Source organism: Anolis sagrei, chromosome 5 (genome assembly GCF_037176765.1).
Source record: "Anolis sagrei isolate rAnoSag1 chromosome 5, rAnoSag1.mat, whole genome shotgun sequence".
NCBI lineage: Eukaryota > Metazoa > Chordata > Lepidosauria > Squamata > Dactyloidae > Anolis > Anolis sagrei.
This window is the reverse complement of record NC_090025.1, coordinates 170,445,540-170,470,875: the sequence shown is the minus strand read 5'-3', so window position 1 is coordinate 170,470,875 and position 25,336 is coordinate 170,445,540. Positions and strand designations below refer to the sequence as shown.

At 39.6% G+C, this 25,336-nt stretch overlaps 1 protein-coding gene across 2 annotated transcripts in view; it reads left to right on the top strand.

Moving 5' to 3' along the window:
- CHST11 (carbohydrate sulfotransferase 11) overlaps positions 1–25,336 on the top strand; it is a 262,676-nt gene that overhangs the window by 105,194 nt on the left and 132,146 nt on the right. For both annotated transcript variants that reach the window (XM_060776906.2, XM_060776905.2), the window contains exon 2: positions 16,823–16,908. In XM_060776906.2, coding sequence (XP_060632889.1) covers positions 16,823–16,908 — 86 coding nt within the window. The remainder of the gene's footprint in view (positions 1–16,822; positions 16,909–25,336) is intronic.

Genomic DNA, 25,336 nt, shown 5'->3' with positions numbered 1-25,336 from the left:
GAAAAATAAAAATTAGATGAAATGTTTCATGGGAGCATAGGGATTTGCCTTACCTTGAATCAAACAATTGATTCTTCTATATCAGTACTATCAATGATGACTAGGAATAGCTTTCCATCATGTCAGGAACAGATGTTTTCAATTGCATAGAGTTCTTCTCTGAACCAGATACCTGGGACCTTCTGTATGCTGGACTGGTGGTGGACATTGCAAGCAGATGACTTTGTGAATTCCACCAAGACCGTTTTCATTGTTATGCACATTGCTTGTGTACTTAATGTGCAGAGAGCAATGCATGAAAATGATGTACAGTTAGCTATCCACATTTGTGGAACTGACTTTTGCAAATTTGATTCAGACTGTCTCTGTACATCTTCCATGCAATTCTATTATTCCTTTCCATCCATAATAAAAACTGGTGGGTTTTGACCATAAACTTATGCTGGAGGGATTTTTAGTTTTTTAAAACAATGGGGTTGGTCCATTGTCATGGAGATCTTGTGGCCTAAACCCATCAAATGTGGTGGGCTGACTGTACAAGAAGACTGTAACTGATTTTTCATCTGTATACCATGAGGCTAAGAGAACTTGTAGCTGGATGGAAGTAATACTTCTTTCTGGTTTTCTGCACACATAACACTCATGCTTTCATTGGGGAATGTTTCAATAGTCATCATTCAGTTTTTGGATAATAGATATTGGAGTAATGCATCATGTACGGATAATGATTAGCTTTTGTTAGCTGGCAATCATTTTCAAAAGGCTAGAGAGTTTTCTCATGATTTCTTTCTGCTAAGACTTCTACCAAATCCCTACACTAATAACTTTGCTAATCTAAGATTTATATGAGCTTCTTTGTTATATTTTACTACCTACTGCCTTGATTATAATTGTATAGACTCTAGGTATTCATCTTAAAATCTCAGAGGATGGTTTGAACATCATTTTCCTTTTTATCCAAGTAATTTCATACAAAATCCAGGCCACATTTATTGTAGAATCGTTTAATGATTACCGCTGTGAACCTGTAGGCCGTAAACTTCATTTGATCAGCAGTACTAGACTAACCAAATCAATTTTTACTTGATAATGGGTGAAGACACTCTTTAACTGCTTCTTGAAACTTTGTATTGGGTATCTGTCGGAAGGTTGTTTACGCTCCTCCAGGGAATGCTTGCCCGGCATACAAATGTAGGTACATAGCCATTGGGAGATGAATAGGCCAAAACTTTGGAGAACTACTTTTGGGGATGACAGTTTCCAGAATCTCCTAATCAGTATGGGAGCTGTGGTTGAAAACAGTAAACTTTCCAAGCTCTGGACAAGACACATGGATTTAAATTCTGTTAATATCAACTAGAGTAAACCTATTGAATTGGTTGCATTTGCCCACATGTTTACTCATCATTCAACAATTAATTCCATTTTTCTACAACTATCCAATAGGATTTATTTCTGTATGAACACAATATAACTTAATTTATCCAAATGCTTATTGCCCTGCCTTTAGACTAATTTGCATATGCCCCAGAGATGGTGGAAAGAGAAAAACAACTGCCACACTCGATCATCAGGTCATGTTCTCTTTTCTATCCTGCCATTATCAGAAGCTTGGTTGATGGGGACACAAGAAAGGGCCTTCTCAGTGCTGGTCCATGGGTCTCGATCTTTTCCCCCAGTGAGGCCTTCCTGCCATCCATTTGTTTAAATAGTTTAATTGCATTTTTATATTCACTTTTTGTATGTTTTAATTGTATTATTTTTCAGTGTGAGCTTCTATGAATACCAATTAGGGGGAGAAAGAAGGATAATGATAATGGTGGAGATGATGATGATGGGTTGCTATAAGTTTTTCGGGCTGTATGGCCATGTTCCAGAAGCAATCTCTAGTGATGTTTCGCCTGCATCTAGGGCCGGCATCCTTAGAGGTTGTGAGGTAAGGACCTCACAGCCTCTGAAGATGCCTGCTATCGATACAGGTGAAATGTCAGGAGAGAATGCTTCTGGAACATGGCCATACAGCCCAAAAAACTTACAGCAACCAGTGACTCCGGCCATGAAAGCCTTTGACAATAGAACAACAACATAACAACAACAACAATAAGGGTCATGGTGGCACACGAGTTAAACTGCTAAGCTGCAGAACTTGCTGATAGGAAGATTGTTGGTTTGAATCCAGTGATGGGGAGCTCCCATTGTTAGCCCCAGCTTCTGCCAGCTTAGCAGTTCAAAACCATGTGTAGATCAATAGGTACCACTTCTGTGGGAAGGTAACAGTGTGCCATGCAGTCATGCTGACCACAGGACCTAGGAGTTGTCTATAAACAATGCCAGCTCTTTGGCTTAGAAATGGAGATAAACACCACCTCCCAGAGTAGGACTCGACTAGACTTAAATGTCAAGGGGAAACCTTTACCTTTAACAACAACAGCAGCAGCAGTAGCAATGGCACTTCCCTAATTCAGAAACTCTGTTGATGAGGTCACAAGGTCTCCCAAGAATTTGCTTTTTGAAAGAGTGGGCAATGTTTAGATTATTGGAGTCTATTTCACATTGCATGCTATCAGTATACTGACTTCTAACTTAAGCTCTGGGGACAGATCTTTTGCTTCATCTATTCCTGCTGTTTATCCTGACAAAATGGTTGTAATCCTCATTGACGTGATGACTAGTTCCTTTAGAAATGATTAGTAGGCAGTTTAATATTAGCTTTCCTTGTTTTTTGATAGATTGTCCTGAAACTTTCTTAAGAAAGAAATTAACATTTTATTGTACTTTGAGGTGGGATGAGGGAGAGACCTATGGAGGAGCCCACAAAATTGACCCAAAAGTTGAGCCAACACTTCCATGAAGAACAACCAGGGCTGCTGATAGTGGGTTTCGGCCTGGGGCAAGGTGCCTGATCAGCCCGTGATTCCTAAATGTAGCCACAGATATTATAACTAGTCTTTTGAAGTGTTTATGCAATCATTTATTTTGCCCTCCACCCCTTTCTCTCAACCTGGAGAACAATAACGAAGAACACAGCTTGAAAATATATGCTGCATACTCTCAAACCTTTGTAGACTTCTGCAGTTCTTTCAGCCTCACACTTTGCTGTTACAGAGGTGCCTGCAGATACCTTGCCCAGTGCCAAATACCATGCTGTTGAAATTTGGCAGGGAATTGTGCTGCTGAAATTCAATAGCCGACTGGGGAAAATCCTTTTAAACAAGCAAGTCCTGTCTGTGTCAAAGGATTTATTTTGCTTTGCTGCTCAATGTCTCTAGCAAAAGGCAAAAAGCATTCAAAACAATGGATTTCTTTCCTGTTCTACAGGGCATTGAGCAATATGCCACCAAACATCAGCAGCGTGGAAGCTGCAATTGTGGGAAGCAGTTGTGGAAGGGCACATAGCCCTTGGAATTGCCAAAGTTGCCAGATCATGCCATAATATATCTATACCAGCTTTCTTCATTTTGATGTTTGCCAGTATAGTCCAAGATTTCCCATTTTCGCCTGCCTGCCTGCCCACCCATTAAATGTATTAGGTTGGGGGAAAACTGGCTGGCACATCCAAAACAATCCAGATTCCATTATCATTATCTATAGACAGGTTGGAGCAATTCAGAAATGGCATTATAGTGTATTCCCCACCATTTCATTCCTTTAAAAAAATTCCCCTGCTTTTTACATTTCTGTTTTTAGTAAAACCATTGACTCGCTGTTTTATTTTGGCGGCTCACATCTGTTGAAATGGTGAAGTGCAGCGAATTGGGATGCAGCTGCAGAAAGCCGTCTTTTGCATTCTAACCACACTTCAGGATTGATGTGCTTAAAATTATAGGTCATGAAAGCTGCTCTTTGGTTTAAAATCCATCCTCCCTTCTCTTTGCGAATGAGCGCCTTGCACTGTATTTAGATAACTGTTTTGGAGACCCACAAAAATAATTTGAATGAACTAAAATAAAATAAAAATGAAAGCTTATAACTACAAAGGCTCAATTGCCCATTAAATTCAGGGCAGCAAGATGGGAAACCTCAAAAAGCAGGTGGCATCGGAGAGGTTGCAATGTTAAAGTGCTCTGTGTTGAACTGACCCTCTGCCGTCTTGGCTGTCTTCTATGTTGTGACCCTGGCAGCTTGATCTATTATATTTCGACATATTTGTGTAGCACCTTGACACTGTAGGCAGTATATAAATGGTTACGATGATGACGATTTTGTTAGACAAAATAAGCTAGTAAGACCTAACTCACTTAAATAACAAAAGGTATAAAGAAAGAATTAGGATGTGAATATTGTGTGTGTGTGTGTATTAATTCACTGAATCCTTTATTCAAATTAACATTACATAGTCCAAACTATAAATAGCAGTATGGGACACAAATCATTTGTCGTAGGAAAAAAGATGGCCCATAGCCTCATCCAATTCTTCATTTGAACAGAAGCCATATGCATTTCAACTAGCAGTCTTCATCAGCGGCCAAATCTTACATTGACTACTATTTCCTCCAGACAAAAGGCAACACTAGACTATAGAATTATCCCTGGTAGGGAGTATTGCGTCAGAAGCTAATTGAAGATACAGTTATAATGTATTTAAAAACACAAAGTTAAAAACTTGGCATTATACTAGATTTCCTTTGGAGTGCCTCTGGTGTCACTGTGAGAAGGTTCTCCATAGTGCATGTGGCAGGCCACAGATTGCATTGTAGTAAATGGTCTGTGGTTTGCTCTTCGCCAGACTTGCATGTGTGGACTCCACTTTGTAACCCCATTTCCTAAGATTGGCTCTGCATCTCATGGTGCCAGAGAACAGTCTGTTTAGCACCTTCCAAGTCGCCCAGGCTTCTGTGTGCCCAGGAGAGTTTCTCACCTGGTATCAGTCACAGATTGAGGTTCTGGTTTTTAGCCTGCCACTTTTGGACTCTTGCTTGCTGAGGTGTTCCTGCAAGTATCTCTGTGGATCTCAGGAAGCTGTTTCTTGATTTAAGGCTTTGGCTTGCTGGCTGATATCCGATCAGAGGATGGTCCAAAGATGTTAATGTCTTGGTCCTTTCATTACAGGCTGCTACTTCCCAACAGATGTCAGGTGGTGCAAAGCCAGCTAAATAGTATAATTTCTCCAGTGGTGTAGGGTGTAGACATCCTATGACAATGTGGCATATCTCATTAAGAGCTACATCCACTGTGTTAATGTGGTGGGATGTATTCCACACTGGGCATGCATATTTAGCAGCAGAGTAGCAAAGCACAAGGGCAGATGTCTTTACTGTATCTGATTGTGATCTCCAGGTTGTGCAAGTCGGCTTTCATATATTATTTCTAGCACCCACTTTTTGCTTGATATTCAAGCAGTGCTTCTTACAAGACAGAGCACAGTTCAGAGAAACTCCCAGGTATTTGGATTTGCTGCAATGTTCCCATGGGATTCATTCCCAGGTCATCCTCAGAGCTCAAGATGCTTGTCTGTTCTTAAGATGAAAAGCACACATATGCACTTTAGATGAATTAGGAGTCAGCTGTTTTTACCTTTAATAGACAGTAAGATCATCTAAAGCTTTGGACAGCTTCTGCTCAGCCATTTCAAAACTCTCTGCTTGAGCGGTAATGGCACGATCATCAATGTAAATGAAACCCTCTGTCCCTTCCGGCAGTGGCTAATCATTTGTGTACATGTTGAACATTGATGGAGTAAGCATGCTCTCCTGAGGCAAGCTGTTCTTCTGTTTTCACTATCTGCTTCTCAGACCCTGGAACTCAAGCCAAAGGAAGATGAATTCCAAAAGACGTAGAGTCCTCCATAGTTTCTATCAAAACTATGATAGAAACTATGAAGGCCTCTATATCTTTTGGGCTTCATCTTCCTTTAGCTTGAGCCCGCTTGACCAATCCTGTTAGAATTAAACAAAATCAAAATGCTTCCTTTCCTTTACTCCCCACTTGAGATTATTCTAAGAGTGTATATTTACTACACAAAAGTGGACAACTGTGGAAGGCTAGTGGCCATATTAGTCTCCTGGAAGACTTTGGTCACACATAAGCAAAAATACTTTGGTCCCAAATGCCTTTGGCTGCATGGGGTCATTTCACTACCTTTGGTTTTCAGAAATGGCCTTTCTTGAACCTAAATTTGCTCATTGAACTTCCAAAAAAAACTTTTGGAAAAAGTTGATCTCTGGAGTCCATAAAACTAGTTGCAAGGGACCTCTTTAACTGTCAGAACCATAGAATGAAATCTTGGGATTTGTAGTTCACTCATTCCTAAAGAACACTAGCTTTCTAGCACTCTCTAGTACCCTGCTATACGTGCCAAGAATCTGTAATCTATAACCAAGCCAGTTAAAAGGGTGTCAAACTGCAATAACTATGAAGTGTACATGTACTCTTCAATTTTAAAGACCATGGCATTTTTATTATTTAAAGAATAAAATATGTCATTTTTAATGCTGAACTTTAATTCTCGACCAGAGTAGAAATGTTGTTATTATTTGGATGTACTGCACTGTGATAGTCTTAAGATACTTTTCTGCTCTGGCCCATACAACATGAAGCTCCCGTTCTAACATTGCCATCCTTGCCTGCTCCTTGAATTATTTAATCCCGTTGTGTTTTGCAGTGGAATTGAGAGTATGCATACCTTTTGAGCTTCAGAGATGGCACAAGCAATTTAAATACGCAGCTCAGAAGACAAATTGTGCCCCTTTTAATATAATCTAAGGATACCTCCTGTAAAATATATGAATTCTGGAGCATCTTTTAAAAAAATCTAAATAAGATCATTGGCCTTTTTTAAAACAGAAAACAAAACAAAAACCAATAAGATTAATTAAACAAAAACAAAAAATGTAACCTTCTAAACAGATATTTAATAATAAATTCCTAACATGCATCATTTCCAGACAGAGAATAAATAGAATGTAACAGACCTTAAATCCGGACCGACCACAAAATGTTAGGGCTAGATGAATCATGGGAGAAAATGATGTTCCCTTGTGAATGGAAGGTAATTTGGGGAGACAGTCAAGCAGGGGAAGGCAGGCCAAGAAAATGAATCACCAACAAAGCATCAGTTACAAATAACAAGTTACTTCTAATTCATGGCAGTTTTTTCCCAATATAAAATACATGTATTCTTGTTTGGAAATGGGTTGACCTGGATGGCCCTTGTTGCCTCTTCCAACTCTAAAATTCTGTGATTCTCAAGCAGAATTTTATATTACAGAGGTAACCTAACAAGAAATCCCATAGCTTCAGAGGGAGGAGGGAGCAAGCTTGTTTCTGCTTCCCTGGAGACTAGGATGTAGAACAATGGCTTCAAACTACAGGAAAGGAAATTCCACCTGAACACAAGGAAGAACTTCCTGACTGTGAGAGCTGTTCAGCAGTGGAACTCTCTGCCCAGAGTGTGATGGAGGCTCCCTCTTTGGAGGCTTTTAAACAGAGGCTGGCCATCTGTCAGGTGATTTGAATGCAATTTTCCTGCTTCTTGGCAGGGGATTGGACTAGATGGCCCACAAGGTCTCTTCCAACTCTATAATACTATTATTCATTCCTATGATTCATTGCTAGATATGGTCACAAGGCCTTCTTAAATGGTGGAGGAACGAGTGCATGAAGATGGCACTAAAGGCGTGTTTATATCTTAATCCAGTTTACATTATGCAAATTATGGGGCTAATATATATTTTTTCATGTTAGCCTGTTCTCTTTTGAGGTTAACCAGAAAGCTGTCTAGAAGAGTAGCTTGCATTTTGAATGATGACCCAGTTTGCCCCATGTAAACATGCTTTTACACGGTGAAATGCCTTTTTACGTGTTGTGACAGATCTTGATTGCAGATATTATGCATCCTGCTGAGAAGATTTATGAACAGAAAGAGTCATGGATATTTATTTGTATGTTCAGATTACATGAAAAATTGGTAGAATAATATGTACGGTTACAAGGTAACACCAGCCCTTTAGAAATATTAACTTAATCCTCCACTTCCTGAACTGTTTTGGTTTGAACTACTTATAAACCCAACAAGCCTAAATCCCATTTTTAGTGCAAACTAAGGAAGAACCATTGGATCAGTTGTATTTTTGCATTGATCATTCAGTTGATCAATTTTGGTTAATTGGAAGTGGCATTTCATCCGTTTTAGCTGCCCTCTAATTCAAATGAAGGCTGTTTTAGGGTGTTCCCCCCCCCCCCCATTTTTGAAAGGTCTAATCTGAATTTTTTTAATTGGCAAGGTCTAAGAGATACCTTGGGACACACACATACATGTGACCTGTAGGTCACACAATTCTTTCCCTTGTATTATATCTTTATTAGTTGTGGTTTGGATATATTTTTCTCCACACCCAATGGCTGTATTGAATGAAAAAGGGCACTTGTTTTCCCCCAAAATAGGATGAAAAAGGGCACTTGTGTCAATGGTGCTGTCAAGAAATGAATTATGTATGTTTGCCTTATGGAATGCTTTATTAGAATATTTTTGCCACCATGCTATGTGTTACTGTAATGAAAGCATAAATATTAATGCTTCTTTTTAAAAGGAAGAGGATATATAACTAATTTAAGCAAATTCTCAACATTTGTTTATGTTTATGATACAGATAGGGAGTAATTAGGGCAGTGTAAACAGTGTAAATAAAACATGACTTCAAGGAGTGGAGAAAAGACAGATTCTGGCGGCACTGCTATTTACACACCATTTCTAAAGGTCAACACTTGCTTCTTCTTCCCATATCTTGATAAAAGCTGCCTTGCACTCCTTTGCATAAAGGTTGGGGTCTTGTCTTGAGATCTTCCTATTCTTTAAACCTATTGCTCAAAGTCTACTTATTTTGCATTTAACAAAGTAGAAATCCACTTCTGTTTTGTAAATATGTCTTTCCCCAAAGCAGAGGAAAGAACTTTAGTTGAATGTGTTGTCGAAGGCTTTCATGACTGGAATCACTGGGTTGTTGTAGGGTTTTGGGGCTATATGGCCATGTTCTAGAAGCATTCTCTCCTGATGTTTCACCTGCATCTATGGCAGGCATCTCACCAGTGGCGCAGTGGGTTAAACCCCTGTGTTGACAGGACTGAAGACCAACAGTTCGCAGGTTCGAATCCGGGGAGAGATAGATGAGCTCCCTCTATCAACTTCAGCTCCTCATGCAGGGACATGAGAGAAGCCTCCCACAAGGATGATAAAAACATCAAATCATCTGGGCGTCCCCTGTGCAATGTCCTTGCAGACAGCCAATTCTCTCACACCAGAAGTGACTAGCAGTTTCTCAAATCACTCCTGACACGGCACAATCTCACTGCTATAAAGGAGCATAAGCCCTTCCATGTATATGTCATCGTCATCATAGGCAATCCCTCATGGCCAAGTATGATTGTCTTCCAGATGTAGAGTCTTGGTGGTTGGTCCGTAAGTGACTTTAGAGACCTATTTTGAATCTGCATAGTTTTTGTAATGAGGACATACATTTCCAGATGGAAGGTGATCCCGACAAGGGTTTGCTTGATGCACCTTCCTCTTGACATGTTTCTTTATTTTGCCTTGTATTTGTTCCTCCTCGAAATCTATAGCACTGTTGGTAACAGCTGACCTCCAGTGAAAATACTGAAGGGTCAGGGCTTCCCAGTTCTCGGTGTTTATTCCACATTTTTAAGGCTAGCTTTAAGCCCATCTTTAAATCTCTTTTGCTGTCCATTACCATTTTGATATATATGTGTCACATGCTATCACCTGCAGTATATTTTGCTGCAGATGATGCAGAAGTGGAAGGTAACTTTAAAATCTTTTTTTCTTCGCATTAAGCAAGGAACACACTTATCTCTGACACAAACAAAACTCAAAATCCGCAAAAGAGTGAAAGACATTTGAGACCAGAATATTTTGGATTTTTGACTTTTGGGGGGGATTTTGAAATACCTGTATTTGCATATGAGTACTTTTTATTTATTTATTTATTTAGAAGATTTCTATACTGGCCTTCTCAACCTCGACGAGGGACTCAGGTCGGTTTACAGTGCATATCAAATACAATCATATAAAACAGCAAATACAAATCATTACATATTAAAATAGTACAACTCAGTACAATAAAAACCTCATCATTACATCATTACAGTTTCCTACGCCAAATCGTCAATCCAGTCATGGTCATAATCATATTCATAGTCACAGTTCATCATCATTCATCACAGGGAAGGTTCTAGGTTCAGTCTTTGAATGCCGCATTCCAGAGCCATGTTTTTAGATATCTTGGAGCTGGGACACAATGAAATTCGTTGGTGTTTTATATATACCATATACACATAGCTTTAAAGGTAATATTTTACACTTTATTTTTAATGATTTTGTGCATAACCTCAAGGTCATCTTGAAGTTTTCAAGGCTGAGCAAACCCTTGTCTCTTGGATTCCAAGGCCACTACACAAACCAGAATATCATCCTGCTGTTCTCGTTCTTGTTGTGTGTCTTCAAGTTACTTTAGACTTATAATGACATTGGAGCCCCCGGTGGCGCAGCAAGTTAAATTGCTGAGCTGTTGTACTTGCTGAATGAAAGGCCAGCAGTTTGAATCCGGGGAGCGGGATGAGCTCCCGCTGTTAGATCCATCTTCTGCCAATGTAGCAGTTCAAAAACATTCAATTGTGAGTAGATCAATAGATACCGCTTTGGTGGCAAGGTAATGGCGCTCCATGCAGTCATGCTGGCCACATGACCTTGGAGGTGCCTATGGACAACACCGGCTCTTCGACTTAGAAATGTAGATGAGCACCAACCTCCAGTATCGGATATTATTAGACTTAATGTCAGAGGAAACCTTTACGTAAGCTAAACTTTACGTAAGGTAAACTTTACGTAAGGTAAATCATAGGATTTTCTTTCAAGATTGGTTCAGAGTGAGATTGCTGTTGCTGCCTTTTGAGGCTGAGAGAATGTGATTTGCCCAAATTCACCGAGTTGGTTTTCATGGCTGGGGGGGGGGGGGGGGGTTCAAGCCCTGGTTTCCAGAGTCTTAGTCCACCAAATCACTACATCACATTGGCCCATCCTGATCCAATTGTATATTAATCATAATATACAAATGCACATTGCTTTGAATGTATTAGTCCCAAGTAGAGCAGATCCATTAAATTAATAGAATTTCCACATGTGTTGACTTTTTGAGTTCGGCTGATTCTATGAGCCTGCTCTAACCAGAAGTAATAACTGGTTTTGGGTCATTTTATCAGGAAAAATAATATGCACATTTTCCCCTAAAGGCATACAAGTTTTTTTTGTGTGAAGAACTTTTAAAAAATTGCAAGCAGATGTGAAAAGCATCACGAAATGAACTTAAGGTTAGAGAACCTGAATAGAACCATAACTGGCAGATTTGTCCATCTGTATTGAACAAAAGCCGACTTAATGCCACAGGTAGATAAGCCCAATGAGTACTGGGAGTGTCGATCAGCCTTTTTTTGTAAAGATCCTACCAAGTCCTTCAGTAAATGGGACTGTCGATATAATGACTCTGGTGAACTCATCTAGAAGCGGATGAAAAGGACAAGGTTTTCTTGCAGAAGCCACTGTCCTTTTGTTACAGAACCACTGAAAAGCTTTTGTGAGAAAAATAAGCAAACTTTAAACAGCGCAGTGCCACATACCACTTAGAAACAGGTCAGGTTCCTATATAAAGAAAGCCTGCTTTTGCTAAGGAGTGAGTATCTGGGAAACGAAGCATCTACCCTTTTCTGATGTGCAAACAACAGTGTAGTAACTGTTTGCTTTTTGTGAAAAAATTTCCTGGATTTTTTATTTTTCAAGGAACGAGGATAGGCCTGAATGTGACCTTTTACCACTTGTAAAATAATGTGCAAAAGAATGAAGAGTCTTGCTCAAAACAACTCTTGTGTGGAACAAAATATAAATCTTCTAAAAAGAGATTAATCTGAAACTTAACAGCTCTGACTGGGTTAGGAATTTTTTAAAGTTTCCCACACTCTCTTACATTTTCGCTATATAGGAAAAGGTAAATAAAACTATTTCATGGCAGTGATATACATATATTTATTTGTTTAGCCAGATGATTTAGAAAATATTTTGTTGTTGTGTGCTTTCAAGTAATTTTCAACTGATGGTGCCCTTTAAGGTGAACCTATCATGAGGTTTTCATGGCAATTTTGCAAGTGCAGAAAGGAGTAAACCACAGACCACTTACTACAATGCATCCTGAGCCCTGCCACATACATAATGGAGGACCTTCTTACAGCGACTCCAGAGGCACTCCAAGTGGCCAGCTTCTGGTCAAAGGACATTTAGTATAATGCCAAGTTTAACTTTGTTTGTGTTTTTAAATACATTATAATTGTACCCCCAATTTACTTCTGACATGATAAATAAATAAATATGGCAATTTTGCTCAGAGTGGGTGTGCCATTGCCTTCTGAGGCTGAGTATCACTCAGTGGGATTCTGTGGAACAATGGGGAAACTAGGTATTTTCCTATCTTTAAAAAATATTACAATCAGAATCACTGAGCTAGAAGAGACCTCGTGGGCCATCCAGTCCAACTCCCTGCTAAGAAGCAGGAAAAGATTCAAAGCATCCCCAAAATCCCAATGGCTTTGTTTGCCGCAGCATGACATTGTATTAGGTAACTCGGCTTATTTTAATGTGTAATTTAAACTATATAAGGTTGAGCATCCCTTCACCAGAAATCCAAAATACTCCAAAATGTAAAATTGTCCACATGGGTGGCTGGGATAGTGAACTATTTGCTTTCTGGTGGCTTCATGCACAAAATTATTAAAATAATGTTTATAAACTACTTTCAGGCTTTGTCTATAAGGTGTAAATGAAACGTAATTGAATTTTGTATTTAGTATTGGATCCCATTTCAAAGATATCTCATTAAGTATGTATAAGCAAACACAGACTCATTAGTGTAATTGGACTTCTCAGTTTTACTCACCAAACATTCGACCTAATGGATATAAGATTGCTATCACAAATACATTTGGCTTTCCCATTACTCACTATGTCTTTGAATACGGGCAGACTGCTAAAAGAGTGCTGGTGCCTTACCAAACCACAAGTCTGATGATCCTGCAATATTTAGCCATGGCAGTTAAAGTGGCATCAAACTGCATTAATTCTGCTGTGTAGATGCACCTAAAGGCAACTTAACAAATGTTCTGACTCTTTAAGATAGTGGTGAACAACGATTTTCCTCCAGATGTTGTTGACAACAGTTTTCACTATTCCCCATTACCACTCACTACATGTTTTGAACAATTCCCATCAGTCCCAATTAGGTGGTCACTTGAACCCTATGTCAACTCATACAAAGCTTCCCTGACTTGTTTGTTTGATTTCTTATAAGTATACTGTTAGTTTGAATAAAAGATTTGCTAAAACACATTGAACAGAACTTCTTTTTTGTGGTGTAAGAATCAATCAGAGAGCCGATGTGGGATTGTGGTTTGAGCATTCACCTTGGGCTGTAACTTTGGAGACCAGGATTTAAATCCCCACTTGGTTACATGAACTTGGGCACTGTTGGTGGAGTCCAAGTCCCACTCTCTCAGTCTCAGAAGACAAGGACAACCTGACTGAACAAATCTTGCCAAGAAAACCATTCAATAGGGTCACCATAGGTTCTCAATATATTGCAAATGACTACAAGGCACATCTCAAAGAGCCTATCCTTATTATTTCCATGTTATATCCACCTTTGGTTCTCCAAGAAAGCATCTATTTTGTTAACTGACTGTATTGTCAATTAAAGTATCTAACAATGATGAAGATTTAATGTAGGGATATGAACTGTGTTTCTCTCTGAACAATGTTAAACAATGCTTCCCATCATCCTTTTAACTATTCTAGTTACAGCTGAAGTAATTCAAAATAATCTGATTCCCTGGTTTGAAAGTTGATGTTGAACATGTGTTTAACATTCAGTATTTTAAGCACTTGCGCCACTGAGGTTTTTGACTAAAAGCCTTCAGAAGATAATTAAAAATGCAGCCCATGGTAATATCCAATAATTGAAATGGCAAAGAGAAAGAAAAATCAAGACATTGTGTGTGTTTGTTTATTGGAGCTACTGAAGATACCACCCAGCTGGGGTGTCTTTCTTTGCTTAGAGGGGAAAGCAGCATGTTCCTCCAATAGATAATTACCTTTTTAATGTTTCAGTTTAGATTACGAGGCAGGCATTTAGTTTAGTTTTGAGACCAAAAGAAAAAAAAAGCCAGCACGTCCTATCTCCCTTCTGCAGAGGTGTTTTGCAGTTTTCATACAGATTTTTTTTATGATAAGTATTAAATATGACCTAGTTTGTTTAAATACTATGTCAGTCTCTTACCGAGCATGATTCAGAGCACTGATACTAACCTTTAAAGCCTTTAAACGGCTTGGGGTCTAACTGCCTCCCTCCCTCCAGCCAAAGACTGTCCAGCTGTTATGATCATAATCATGGTAGTCCCAAGACCTTTTGCTTTCTGAGCGAGACCTTTCAGTCAAGATACAGATATATATAAAGATGGTCAAATTATTTTGGCATCTGGAGCAGAAAATCACTTTTCCTGGTCCCAGACAATTTAGTAGCAGCAGCAGTAGATATTAAGAAGGAAGAGGAGGAGATGACAGAGGATGAAGAGGAGGAGAAGGGGAAGGAAAAGGAAGAAGAAAAGAGAGAGGAGAAACATTATGGAAAGTGAAGCATCTATATAAGGTGCTAGATTAAGCATTGGCAAACTTGGGCCCTCCAGGTGTTTTGGACCTACCGGTTGTTAGGAATTGTGTGAGTTGAAGTCCAGAACATTTGGAGGGCCCAAGTTTGCCCATGCCTGCGCTAGATGCTACAAGACTATTTTATCTGAGCAACATATTTTAGGCTCACCCTCAAAGACTCCCCAGATCAGCATCCTGAGACATTTTGCCCCCCATAGCATTCTAAGGCTGTTCTTCTCTCAAGTAAGTAAAGGTAAAGGTTTCCCCTGACATTAAGTCTAATCATGTCCTACTCTGGGGATTGGTGCTCCATTTCTAAGCCGAAGAGCCAGTGTTGTCTGTAGATACCTCCTAGGTCATGTGGCTGGCATGACTGCGTGGAGTGCCATTTCCTTCCTGCAAAAGTGGTGCCTATTAAACTACTCACATTTGCATGTTTTCGAACTGATAGGTTGACAGAAACTGGGCCTAACAGTGGGAGCTCACACCACTACCCAGATTCAAACTGTCAACCTTTTGGTCAGCAAGTTCAGCAACTCTGTTAACTTTTCTTCTACCCTATACTCTAGGCATGGGCAAACTTTGGCACTCTGGGTGTTTTGGATTTCAACTCTCACAATTCCTAACAGCCACTAGGCTATTAGGAATTGTGGGAATTGAAGTCCAAAACACCCGGAGGGCCAAAATTTGTTCATGCCTGCTATTCTCTACTACTTTAGCAGCATTAAGATGGGAACTGTGAATGCCCCCATTTGCTGTTGGAGTGCAACTTACAAGATTTTTCACCATGCTATTTATTTTACTTCTTTGATTTCATTAATTTACTGCTTTTAGACATTTCTAGTAGTTGTCATTCAGCAACATTTGGAGCTGCACTATTCCCAGCCCTGCTATATACCCTTCACATATTTTAATGGGAATTTGCCACTCCATGTGGAGAATTGGGGGATATAGAGCAGAATATAAATAAAGTATTATTACTACTACTACTACTATTGATTGCCAAAGATCTGGCAATCTGTGTATGTTATTTATTGCTGGAATGTATATCCTATTCTTTAAATAATTCCCAGAGCATCTCCCCATGAACAATTCCCTTTGACAGTTTAGATGTCCCTCCTCTCAATCACATTTCAATCTCTCTCATTTTTAATTGAAAAAGGAGACACTGATTATCATGGCCATTGACTTGCTTAATGGTAGAGCCAATACTGATTCAGGTCAGTTGAATTAGGATTGCAAAGAGCTTCTCCAAGGAGAATGTCCTTTCCAGGTAGGCTCACTTTCCACCTAATCAGATGTCTACGGCTTCAGGAAAGAACTTTCTTTGTGCCCAAGCTTTCTATCATAGTATTTCACAGCTTTTTGTCCTCCACACATTGTGGCTTCAACTTCAGAATCCCAGCCACATGCTATGTGAAAGCTAAAGATTTGGGGGAGTTTGAGGTCTAAACATCTAGATGCCCACAGGTTGAAAATTGTTCAAGTAAATCATTGGCTACCATATAAAGGACAGTCTCTGTATTAAACTTCTCTTTCTATCTCCAGAGAAGAAATTCTGAAATATTTAATCACTTGTTGGAACCATCTGAGCAACTATAGTATGAGTGTCCCAAAAGAAGTTACTGACTGGGACAGCAAAATGAGGTCCTCCAGGCATTCAACTGAAGGCAAGAGTTGACAAAGCTAGCCCAGAACACAACATTACGAACAGTGTGCTGTGCTTTCATAAGTGGCTATCCCATTTTGCCTAATGATAGAGCCATTAGACTGTACTACTAAGATTCTTATTAAATATAATTTTGAAATTTGTAAAGGTAAATACCTACTCAGCTATTGCATCTTCTTCAGTTCTGACACCCTTCTAGATGTGTGTGATTTGTGAGGCAGTTCATACAGTATGTGAAATGTAAGCAGAGGAAAGATTATCGGGGGCATTATATTTTGGTTGGCTGAAGCCCAAAGACTGTCAGATCATTTCTGACAGTTTTTCTTCTCCTTTCAGATGAGAGATGTTTAAGAAATCTGCTGTCATTATTTTTGACTTATTTAATGACTTGACTGATGCTTTAAAAATAATGTAGTATTTGGAGTCCATCACTCATTTTTCATTTTATTTCTTGTCAGTAATACGTAGGAATCCATTTGGGATGGACATCTGCTGCCGGAAGGGGTCACGAAGTCCCCTGCAGGAACTCTACAACCCAACCCAGGTGAGTCTTTATAGTGCCGCAGCAACAATTGTACACACAGCTCACGCAGACACCTCCATTCCCTTTCCCTCCCTTGAAACATTTTATACTTCATAATGCAGTGTATTAAAACAACAGAAAAGCTTTGCCCTTCCCTTGCAAAATGATGTTGCTTATCTGAGAACTCCAATGAATTCTTATCTTCTTTGGAGAAGGAAATGTGGAAGAGATAACATATATACACATAACACATCTTTGTCTTTTAATGCTATTTTTCTTTCAGGATATTATTTGCAGGCAACCTGCTGATAACTGAAATACTGCAAGAAGCCCAGGGAATTTGTAATGGCTCCTAACTGTAACTAGAGTTAGGAAAAGTACTGTAATTCCCCAGAATCCTCCTACTAGCAGGGCAGTTAATGGGCGAGACTAGAAAATGTCATCCAGAAAAAGTAATATTGTTAAGATTTGATTAAAAGATGGATGTCCTTGTGCACCTAGTATTCAGGCACTTCTTAATTTAAACAAAATGTGGTTTCTGCAGTGCACCAACCATCTATTTTCTGTTATATCTTTAAAGGAGGAATATGTATGTGATATAAATGCTTCCCCTTCAAGAAGTACAGAAAATGCAAAGTTTGACATTGTGAGACACATGTATTTTCTTTAACGTGTAAAGAATATGGATGATGACTGGAGTTATGGACTTTATTTAGGCATCAAACTCTATGTGATAAAGAATATTTTTAGAGTTTGGACAACAAAAATTCACACATACTAGTTCAGAATCAGGCTAGTAGGAAATCTATCCTTTGTAGATGTGGTCGAATCCCCATTTTCCATTAGTTCTGGAGAAGCTAAACAATGACAGGCATTTTGGGAATAGTAGTTCATCAGGACTATATTCCCCATTCCCAAGTCAGGAAAAAAAGTACATATACTACCCATACTCATAGAACTGGTATCAATGGTTTCATTTATTCGCAATGAACAAAATATGTCTTCTCAAGTCCATTTCTAGGTCCTCAGACACAACTTTATGGTATTTCAGGGCTAGAAATTCTTTGTTTCAATTTAATTCAATACGTTCCATGTATACTTTATTCATATTGAATCCAGGAACATATCTCCCAAAGATATAGGGGCAGTACTCTATTCAAGTGGGTAATATTTCCCTATTGCTTTGTGCTGGTGCTCTTCCAAACTGTTTATAGTGAATACCAAAGATGTTGAAGTTGTTTGCAATTTATAAAGTAGATTTCAAAGTATGTATGTTTAAAATGCAGTAGCTATGTGCCGAGTGTAATGTATTCCTGTGTGGAAAGAGTTAACTGAACCATGGAGGGAACAGCATTCCTAGAGAGGTCATAAATCAAGTGTATAGAACAAATGGACCCAGCGTCATATGTCATACGTCACTCTGGAATGTAAGAGGTGTGGACTAGTACTGATAAAGGTTAGTGTGTTCGCAATGTTACGATCGGACGGTAAAGAAGCAAGTTTACGATGTGCTGCGCTTTATGTAGCTTTTAATGTATATAGCTGTAAAATAAAGTAGTTTATAGCCTATAGTGGCTGTGATTGATCTGTTCCTGCCTTGCACAGATCCCACCATGATCATAGTCAATGTATTACTGCCCATCTTTTCTTTGTGGTGATAGCTTAGAGCAGGCGTGGGCAAACTTCGGCCCTCAATTGGCCCTTCAATTGGCCCTCCAATTGTGGAAATTGAAGTCCAAAACACCTGGAGGGCCAAAGTTTGCCAATGCCTAGCTTAGAGGTACAACTGTAATTTTGTTCAAATGGTGAAGAAGAATCCAGGATACATGTCTACATGGCTAGTTTTACCTCCACATAATGGAACACATGTGTCAGGATGTTTTCAAGTGTCCGCATCTGAATCTCTTTCCTTTAATGTCCCAATGAGCTTATATTTTGTGGCAAAGTTGGTATACTAGTCCGGACATAGCAGCACTCCCATTTACCAGTGCAGGGGAAGTACTGGAAGAAAAGGAAAAAAATACCAGCCCAACCATTAAACATATTTATTAAGGTTTAACAGCTGCCTGTTATATATTTATTCCATAATGAATCACATTTTGTGAAACTCGGTCAGCTATTAAGGGAAGTGACTCGTAATAAATCTCACTCATTAGATTTAACAAGCCACTAAATGATACAAATCTGACTTGATTATGGAAAGAATCACCGCAAGGCTTGCCAATTGAGTTCCTCCAAGCGATTCCCATTTTTCCCCCAGAAAGGACCAGTGACAGGTGAGAGATGTGTATTCACTATGATATGGGAATGTCTTTGCTCTTGCTTTTTGGGATGTTTTTGCCATGCATTCTGCTGCTAATGTCAGCTCACTAAACAAGTCACCATTTTACTCAAGGAAATTAGGAAGGGGTTTGGAAGAATGTCATTTTCAGAGTTTCCAGTTAGTCTTGCTAACTGGAAATTGTGCATAAAATGTTCAGTGAGAAGAAAGTCAGCTTGCCAAAAAGGGGGAAATAATAAAAGCTCAAAATGATTGCTGAAGAAGTAAACTTTACTCTCTCTGAATTACCACCTCTGAGATTTGCTTGAAATGTTCAACATGTGCTTGCTACTTTTCTGTCTCTGTTTCCATAGGTCATGGAGTAAGATAAGAACATACAAAAGCCATCCTGGTGTTTGTAAGGGGCTTCTGCCCTTCTATTTACGAGCTCCACTCAGCGCTATACAGTCTCCTGCTCCTCTTCCATTGCTAGATACGTTTTGACAAAATATTCTGCATTAGGATTCTTTCCACATCTTCCTCTTGGAAGGAGCCAAGTAGAGTCAATGTTTGAATAAGGCCAGAGTTTCTCACAGCCGCTGTTGGGCTAAGCGGATGACGTTTATCACACATAAAGAATCTCCATCAGTACACTGGCATCTTCTGTTCGTAACGCATTAAGGGCAGGGCAAGAAGTGGTATTGGCTGGAAGGGAAAGAGGAAAAGAAAGACTCAGCCTCATATTCAGCTGCCTTTTGGATGGCATTTGTATATGTATAAGGGGCATGGCATGGTAGTATTCCGGCATACGCTGTACTGTTGACATTCACAGTTCATTTCAAAGGAGAGAAAATAGCAAAGGAACACTGGGCAGAGGAGAGAGGTGAAGTGAGGTGATGGTAGGTTGACTTTCTGAATATTCCTGTTGTTTTTTTGTTGTTGAGTGGTTTAGTATTGTGATATTGCATGATTCATAGAGTGGCACAAAACCTTAGATGCTATTTTAAAAAATATCTGCTTTGTCATTAAATGCCAGTGCCAGCCCAAGTCACATTGCTGCCCAAGGCAAATAACTATATTCCGGCATATAAGACGACTGGGCGTATAAGACGACCCCCAACTTTTCCAGTTAAAATATAGAGTTAAGATAACTCCCATGCATAAGACTACACCCGCGTATAAGATGACCCCTTACTTTTGAGAAGATTTTGTTGGGTTAAAAAGTAGTCTTATATGCCAGAATATACTGTACATACCATTTGCGTTTTCCAGAGTTAATTAGGAAGATGGTAGAAACACTTTTGTCTGGTGGTTTCTAGCGGCTCTGCTGCAAGTGAGGTGATGAATCACTTTGGATTTTAGTATGAATTTTAAAAGAGCTGTCCAAGTGGCTGAACCCATCTCAGTAATAGTGCCCAGCTCCTTGGACAATTTCATTAAGTTCTGAATTAAAACCCAGGATAGATTCTCCTCCAAATTCACACAGGAGCCACCAGTTGACACTGTTTATGATTTGTTGTTTCTTGTTTATTCATTCAGTCACTTCCAACTCTTCATGACCTCATGGAGCAGCCCATGTCAGAGCTCCCTGTTGGCCATGGCCACCCTCAGTTCCTTCAAAGTCAAGCCAGTCACTTCAAAGATACCATCTATCTATCTTGCCCTTGGTTGGCCCCTCTTCCTTTTTCTATTCATTTTCCTCAGCATCATTGTCTTCTCCAAGTTTTCCTGTCTTGTCATTATGTGGCCAAAATACTTCATTCAGCTTTGCTTCTAATATCCTTCCCTCCAGTGAGCAATCGGGCTTTATTTCCTGGATTATGGACTGGTTGGACCTTCTTGCGGTCCAAGGCACTCTCAGAATGTTCCTCCACACCATAGTTCAAAAGCATCTGTCTTCCTTTGCTCAGCCTTCCTTATGGTTCAGCTCTCACATCCATAGGTTACTACTGGGAATACCATTGCTTTAACTATGCGGATATTTGCTGCTAGTGTGAAGGAATATAAATACTGTAAATAAATAAATTTCCTGGCTGCAGTCTGTTTATGACAGGATAGCACTTTCTACTTCTGAGCAAGAAGTGGACAAGCTTAGAAAAAGCAGTGCAAGTTAGCCGATGGCATTCGGGGGAATTGGTGAATCTTTTTAACTATCATACAAGTATGCATTAGAGGCCACTGGGCAAACCTTAGAATCACACGGTTAGGAGGGACCACAAGGCCCATCTAGTCCAATCTCCTGCTGTGCAGGAATATTCATCTAAAGATTCCTGAAACATGGCCATCCAGCCTCTGCTTGAAGACCTCCATCTTTGTAGTCCACTACATTCTGACATAATCCATGCCACTGTTGAACAGCATTTATAGTCAGGAAGTGGTTCCAGATGTAAGATGAATCACTTTTCCATTGGTTTGTGTCCTAGTTTCTGAACCGGTCAAAAGTATGTTTGCTCCATCTTCTACATGGTATTCCTTCATATCACAATACAATCTTCTCTTCTACAAGCTAAAGATAACCAGCTAGTTTAACATTTCCTCATAGAGCTAGTTTTACAGAGCTGTGATAATCTTGGCCACCTTCAGACATGTTCCAAATTGTCAGTATCCTTCTTGAACTGTGTGTTACACAGTACTGGACACAGTTTTCCAGGTGAAGTCTGACCAAAGCAGAATAAACTGTACTGTTGCTTCCCTCAAATCTGGACACTATGTTCATGTTGTTGCAGCACTGTTTTTTTGGCTGTGGCATCTTTTTTGACCCAGCTTCTTGTGTCTTTTAGCATGCTGTTGCTGCTCTGATCACCTGGCCTGGGGAAAGGACTTGGCAAATTCCATCCTTCACCTTACCTCACCCTCTCATCATTCATTATTATTTCTAGCAGAAAGGATGAAAGAAAGAAGCTTCAGCAATAGGGAACAGATTTTAGAGTGGATGTGAATGCTGATGTTGTGCTGTTGCTTCCTTTCTGACCGCCTCAGAATGTATCCTTACACTGGTCTTGGCAATTCCAAAGTGATTGCAATCAAGAGCTGAAGAACAGCAAGCATATATAGCTGGGATGTGTTTCAGGAGAGATGGAAATTTGCTGTACAAATATTAAGTGTTATTAAACAAGCCCCTGGTGGCACAATGGGTTAAACCCTTGTACGAGCAGGACTGCTGACTAATAGATCAGCAGTTGGAATCCGGGAAGAGCGGGTTGAGCTCCCTCTGTCAGCTCCAGCTCCGCATGCTGGGACATGAGAGAAGCCTCCCACAAGGATGGCAAAACATCAAACATCTGGGTGACCCCGGGACCACATGCTTGCAGACTGCCAATTCTCTCATACCAGAAGCCACTTGCAATTTCTCAATTTGTTCCTGACACGAAAAAATAAAATAAACAAGACTTGTGCCTTTGAGAAAACAGTCCCTCTTTCTAAAGCAGAGGTGAGCAATTTTGTATAATTAGGAATGCATTAGGAGACCTTGGAGGACTGCAACCTCCATCTCACACCTACACTTCACTTCCCTCCATTTTGAACCCCAATGTCCACTAGGGGCTGAGGGTTATTTTATGCCCCCCAAGTTCTTTTTAGTTCCATGAGAGGCCCTTTTGAAAGCAATATTTACCAGAAATTAATTCCAGTTTATTTCTGCTTAAAAAAGAAAAAGATATTTCCCAGGCCCAAAACAGCCCAGTCACATCCCAAAGCATGGTGAACATGGGGAAAATATATGGGGATATTGTAACAAAAAACACTATTGACTCCTAGAGGTCCCAAAAATGGCCCTCGGGTCACATGCAGACCCTGAGCTACACTTTGCCCATCTCTGTTCTAAAGTGGTTAAGGTGACAAGTGCTGCCTTCCTTGGAGTTTGTGAAAGTTTGTTACGCCAACTCCACTGGGTACCGATGAGCTTCCGAGCACAATTCAAAGTGCAGGTTTTACCCTTTAAAGCCCTAAATGGTTCTGGCCCAGACTACCTATCCGAATGTATCTCCTGCCATGAGCTATCAAAAGTTTAAGATCTTCAGGAAAGGCCCTGCTCTCAATCCCACCACTATTGCAAACGCGGTTGATAGGGACAAGAGACAGGGCCTTTTCAGCAGTGCCCCCTGCCTATGGAACACACTCCTTAGAGATATCAGATTGGTCACCTCCCTCTTGTCTTTTAGAAGGAAAATCAAGACCTGGTTCTGGGACAAAGTGTTTGATCAGTGAGCAGCAAGTGGAAGAAGATCACACAATTTATGGCAATAAATTGACCCGGATTGGTTTTTTAATTTTGATTTTAATGGATGTGTTTTAATTGTTGTTTCAATATTTTTAATATTTCGATTGTACTGTGGTTGTTTTTATGATGCTAGCATTGTATGATGCTTTTGTTAGGAAATATAGGAAATAAATAAAATAATAATAAAAGTAACTTTCTCATAATACAGCTCCCAGAATATTAACATTTTATGTAAAGGCTGAGTGCACTCCCACACTTCCCTCTGTGTATAGAAACACCTATAAAATCAACAACATAATACCATACCTGTATATCTATGGATGTAACAGTCTGGAGAAATGGATCGGCAAACTTTCACATATGGCAATTAGAAGTCAGATTGAATGGAATAAAAAGACCTTACTTCTTGTTTCTTGTTTGTATTTTAAGACCTTGGAATCTAAATAGGCAGACTTGTGTTTGCAAAGTGTATTCTTAGAAAAGCAACACAAATTGTAGCATCTTGTAATTTGTGTGGCCTTGTAGGAACTGCACTGGTCTAAAAATAAGTTAATTACCCACCAGCCCGCAGAGCTTAAGTCAAGCAAGGTTCCACATTTGCCAACAACATATTTGAGGCTTGAGTGCATCTGTGGGTGTCACTGATCTTTTCACCCCCCTTTGAGAACAGACCCAAATCATAAGCAGTTAGTGACAAGATTTGGCAGGGTAACAGGAGAGAAAATTACTACCCTTCTCCAAGAAAGGTCTTGAACCTGTTAGTCTGTGTACGAAAAAAATCCTAATCAGATATTAAAGACATTTCCTTTGCATAACAATTTTCAAATCCTTTTAAAATATGTGAATTAAAATGCAGAGCAACACACTCTAGAAAACTTTTGACTTGTTTAGTTCCTCTTGTTGTCCTTGTGGGCCATTAAACCATTTCTGATAGGTAAACCTATCTTGGGGTTTTCTTGCCCAGATTTGTTCAGAGACAGTTCGCCATTGTCTTTTTCCGAAGCTAAGCAAGTATCTGTGGAGAGTGGGAATTAATAACTTGGTTTCCCAGCATCCTAGTCCAACATTCAAATACTTTACTTGCGTGCTTTTACTTCCACTAGCCATGATACAATTGATATGTGGTGCCTGTATTTACTACATACTACTAGTTTTAAAAATTCTGAAACATTTAAGAGCAAGATTTGAGATACAGTGATACCTTGGCTTAAGAATTTAATTCATTCCATGACCATGTTCTTAAGTCAGAACATTCTTATCTCAAAGCAAATGTTCCAATTGAAATGCTATTAATCCATTCTGGCCCCTCAGAAACCACCCCAGTTTTTAAAAATGTGTTTTAAAATAAGAAAATGTATTTTATAGATAACAAATAATGTATAAAATGTTCAGAGGCAGTTCCATCCAGCCACTGTGGCAAGGAAGCACATTTGAAGTAACAAAATGTGTTTTGGCCAGTGTAACAGCAAGGCAAAACAGTATCATTTTCTTCATACTACAATTCCAGCCTCCCTCCGTCCCTTTCTTGTTCTCTCTCTCCCTCTCCCTCTTCTTGAAATGAAACATTCAGTACCAGGAATAAAAAGCCCACAAAATAAACTAATCTAAACTTCCTCAGTGGACAATAATCTCCCAAAGTGGAGAAGAGCACACAGGTAAAGTCACGCAGGCTGAGGCACTGAGCCAAGAGGTACAATGGTTGCTCTGGTCTACTGGAAGCCCTGTACTTGTTGCTTAGGTTGAGGCGGTGCAGCACCAAGGTAGATTGCCATCTCTGGAATAAAATCTCTAGAAAGACTCCTCCCAGAACATTTAGGAGAAGTGATCACATGGAACTGGAGTTCCTATCTTGCAGGAAGAGCCAGAGCTGCTCTAGCTAGGAATCCAGTCCAGGTTTTGGTTCTCTCTGCCTTTCTGTTAGAACTGGTTTAAGGAGCAAAGAGGCCTATTTTGCACTGTTTGTAAGTCAA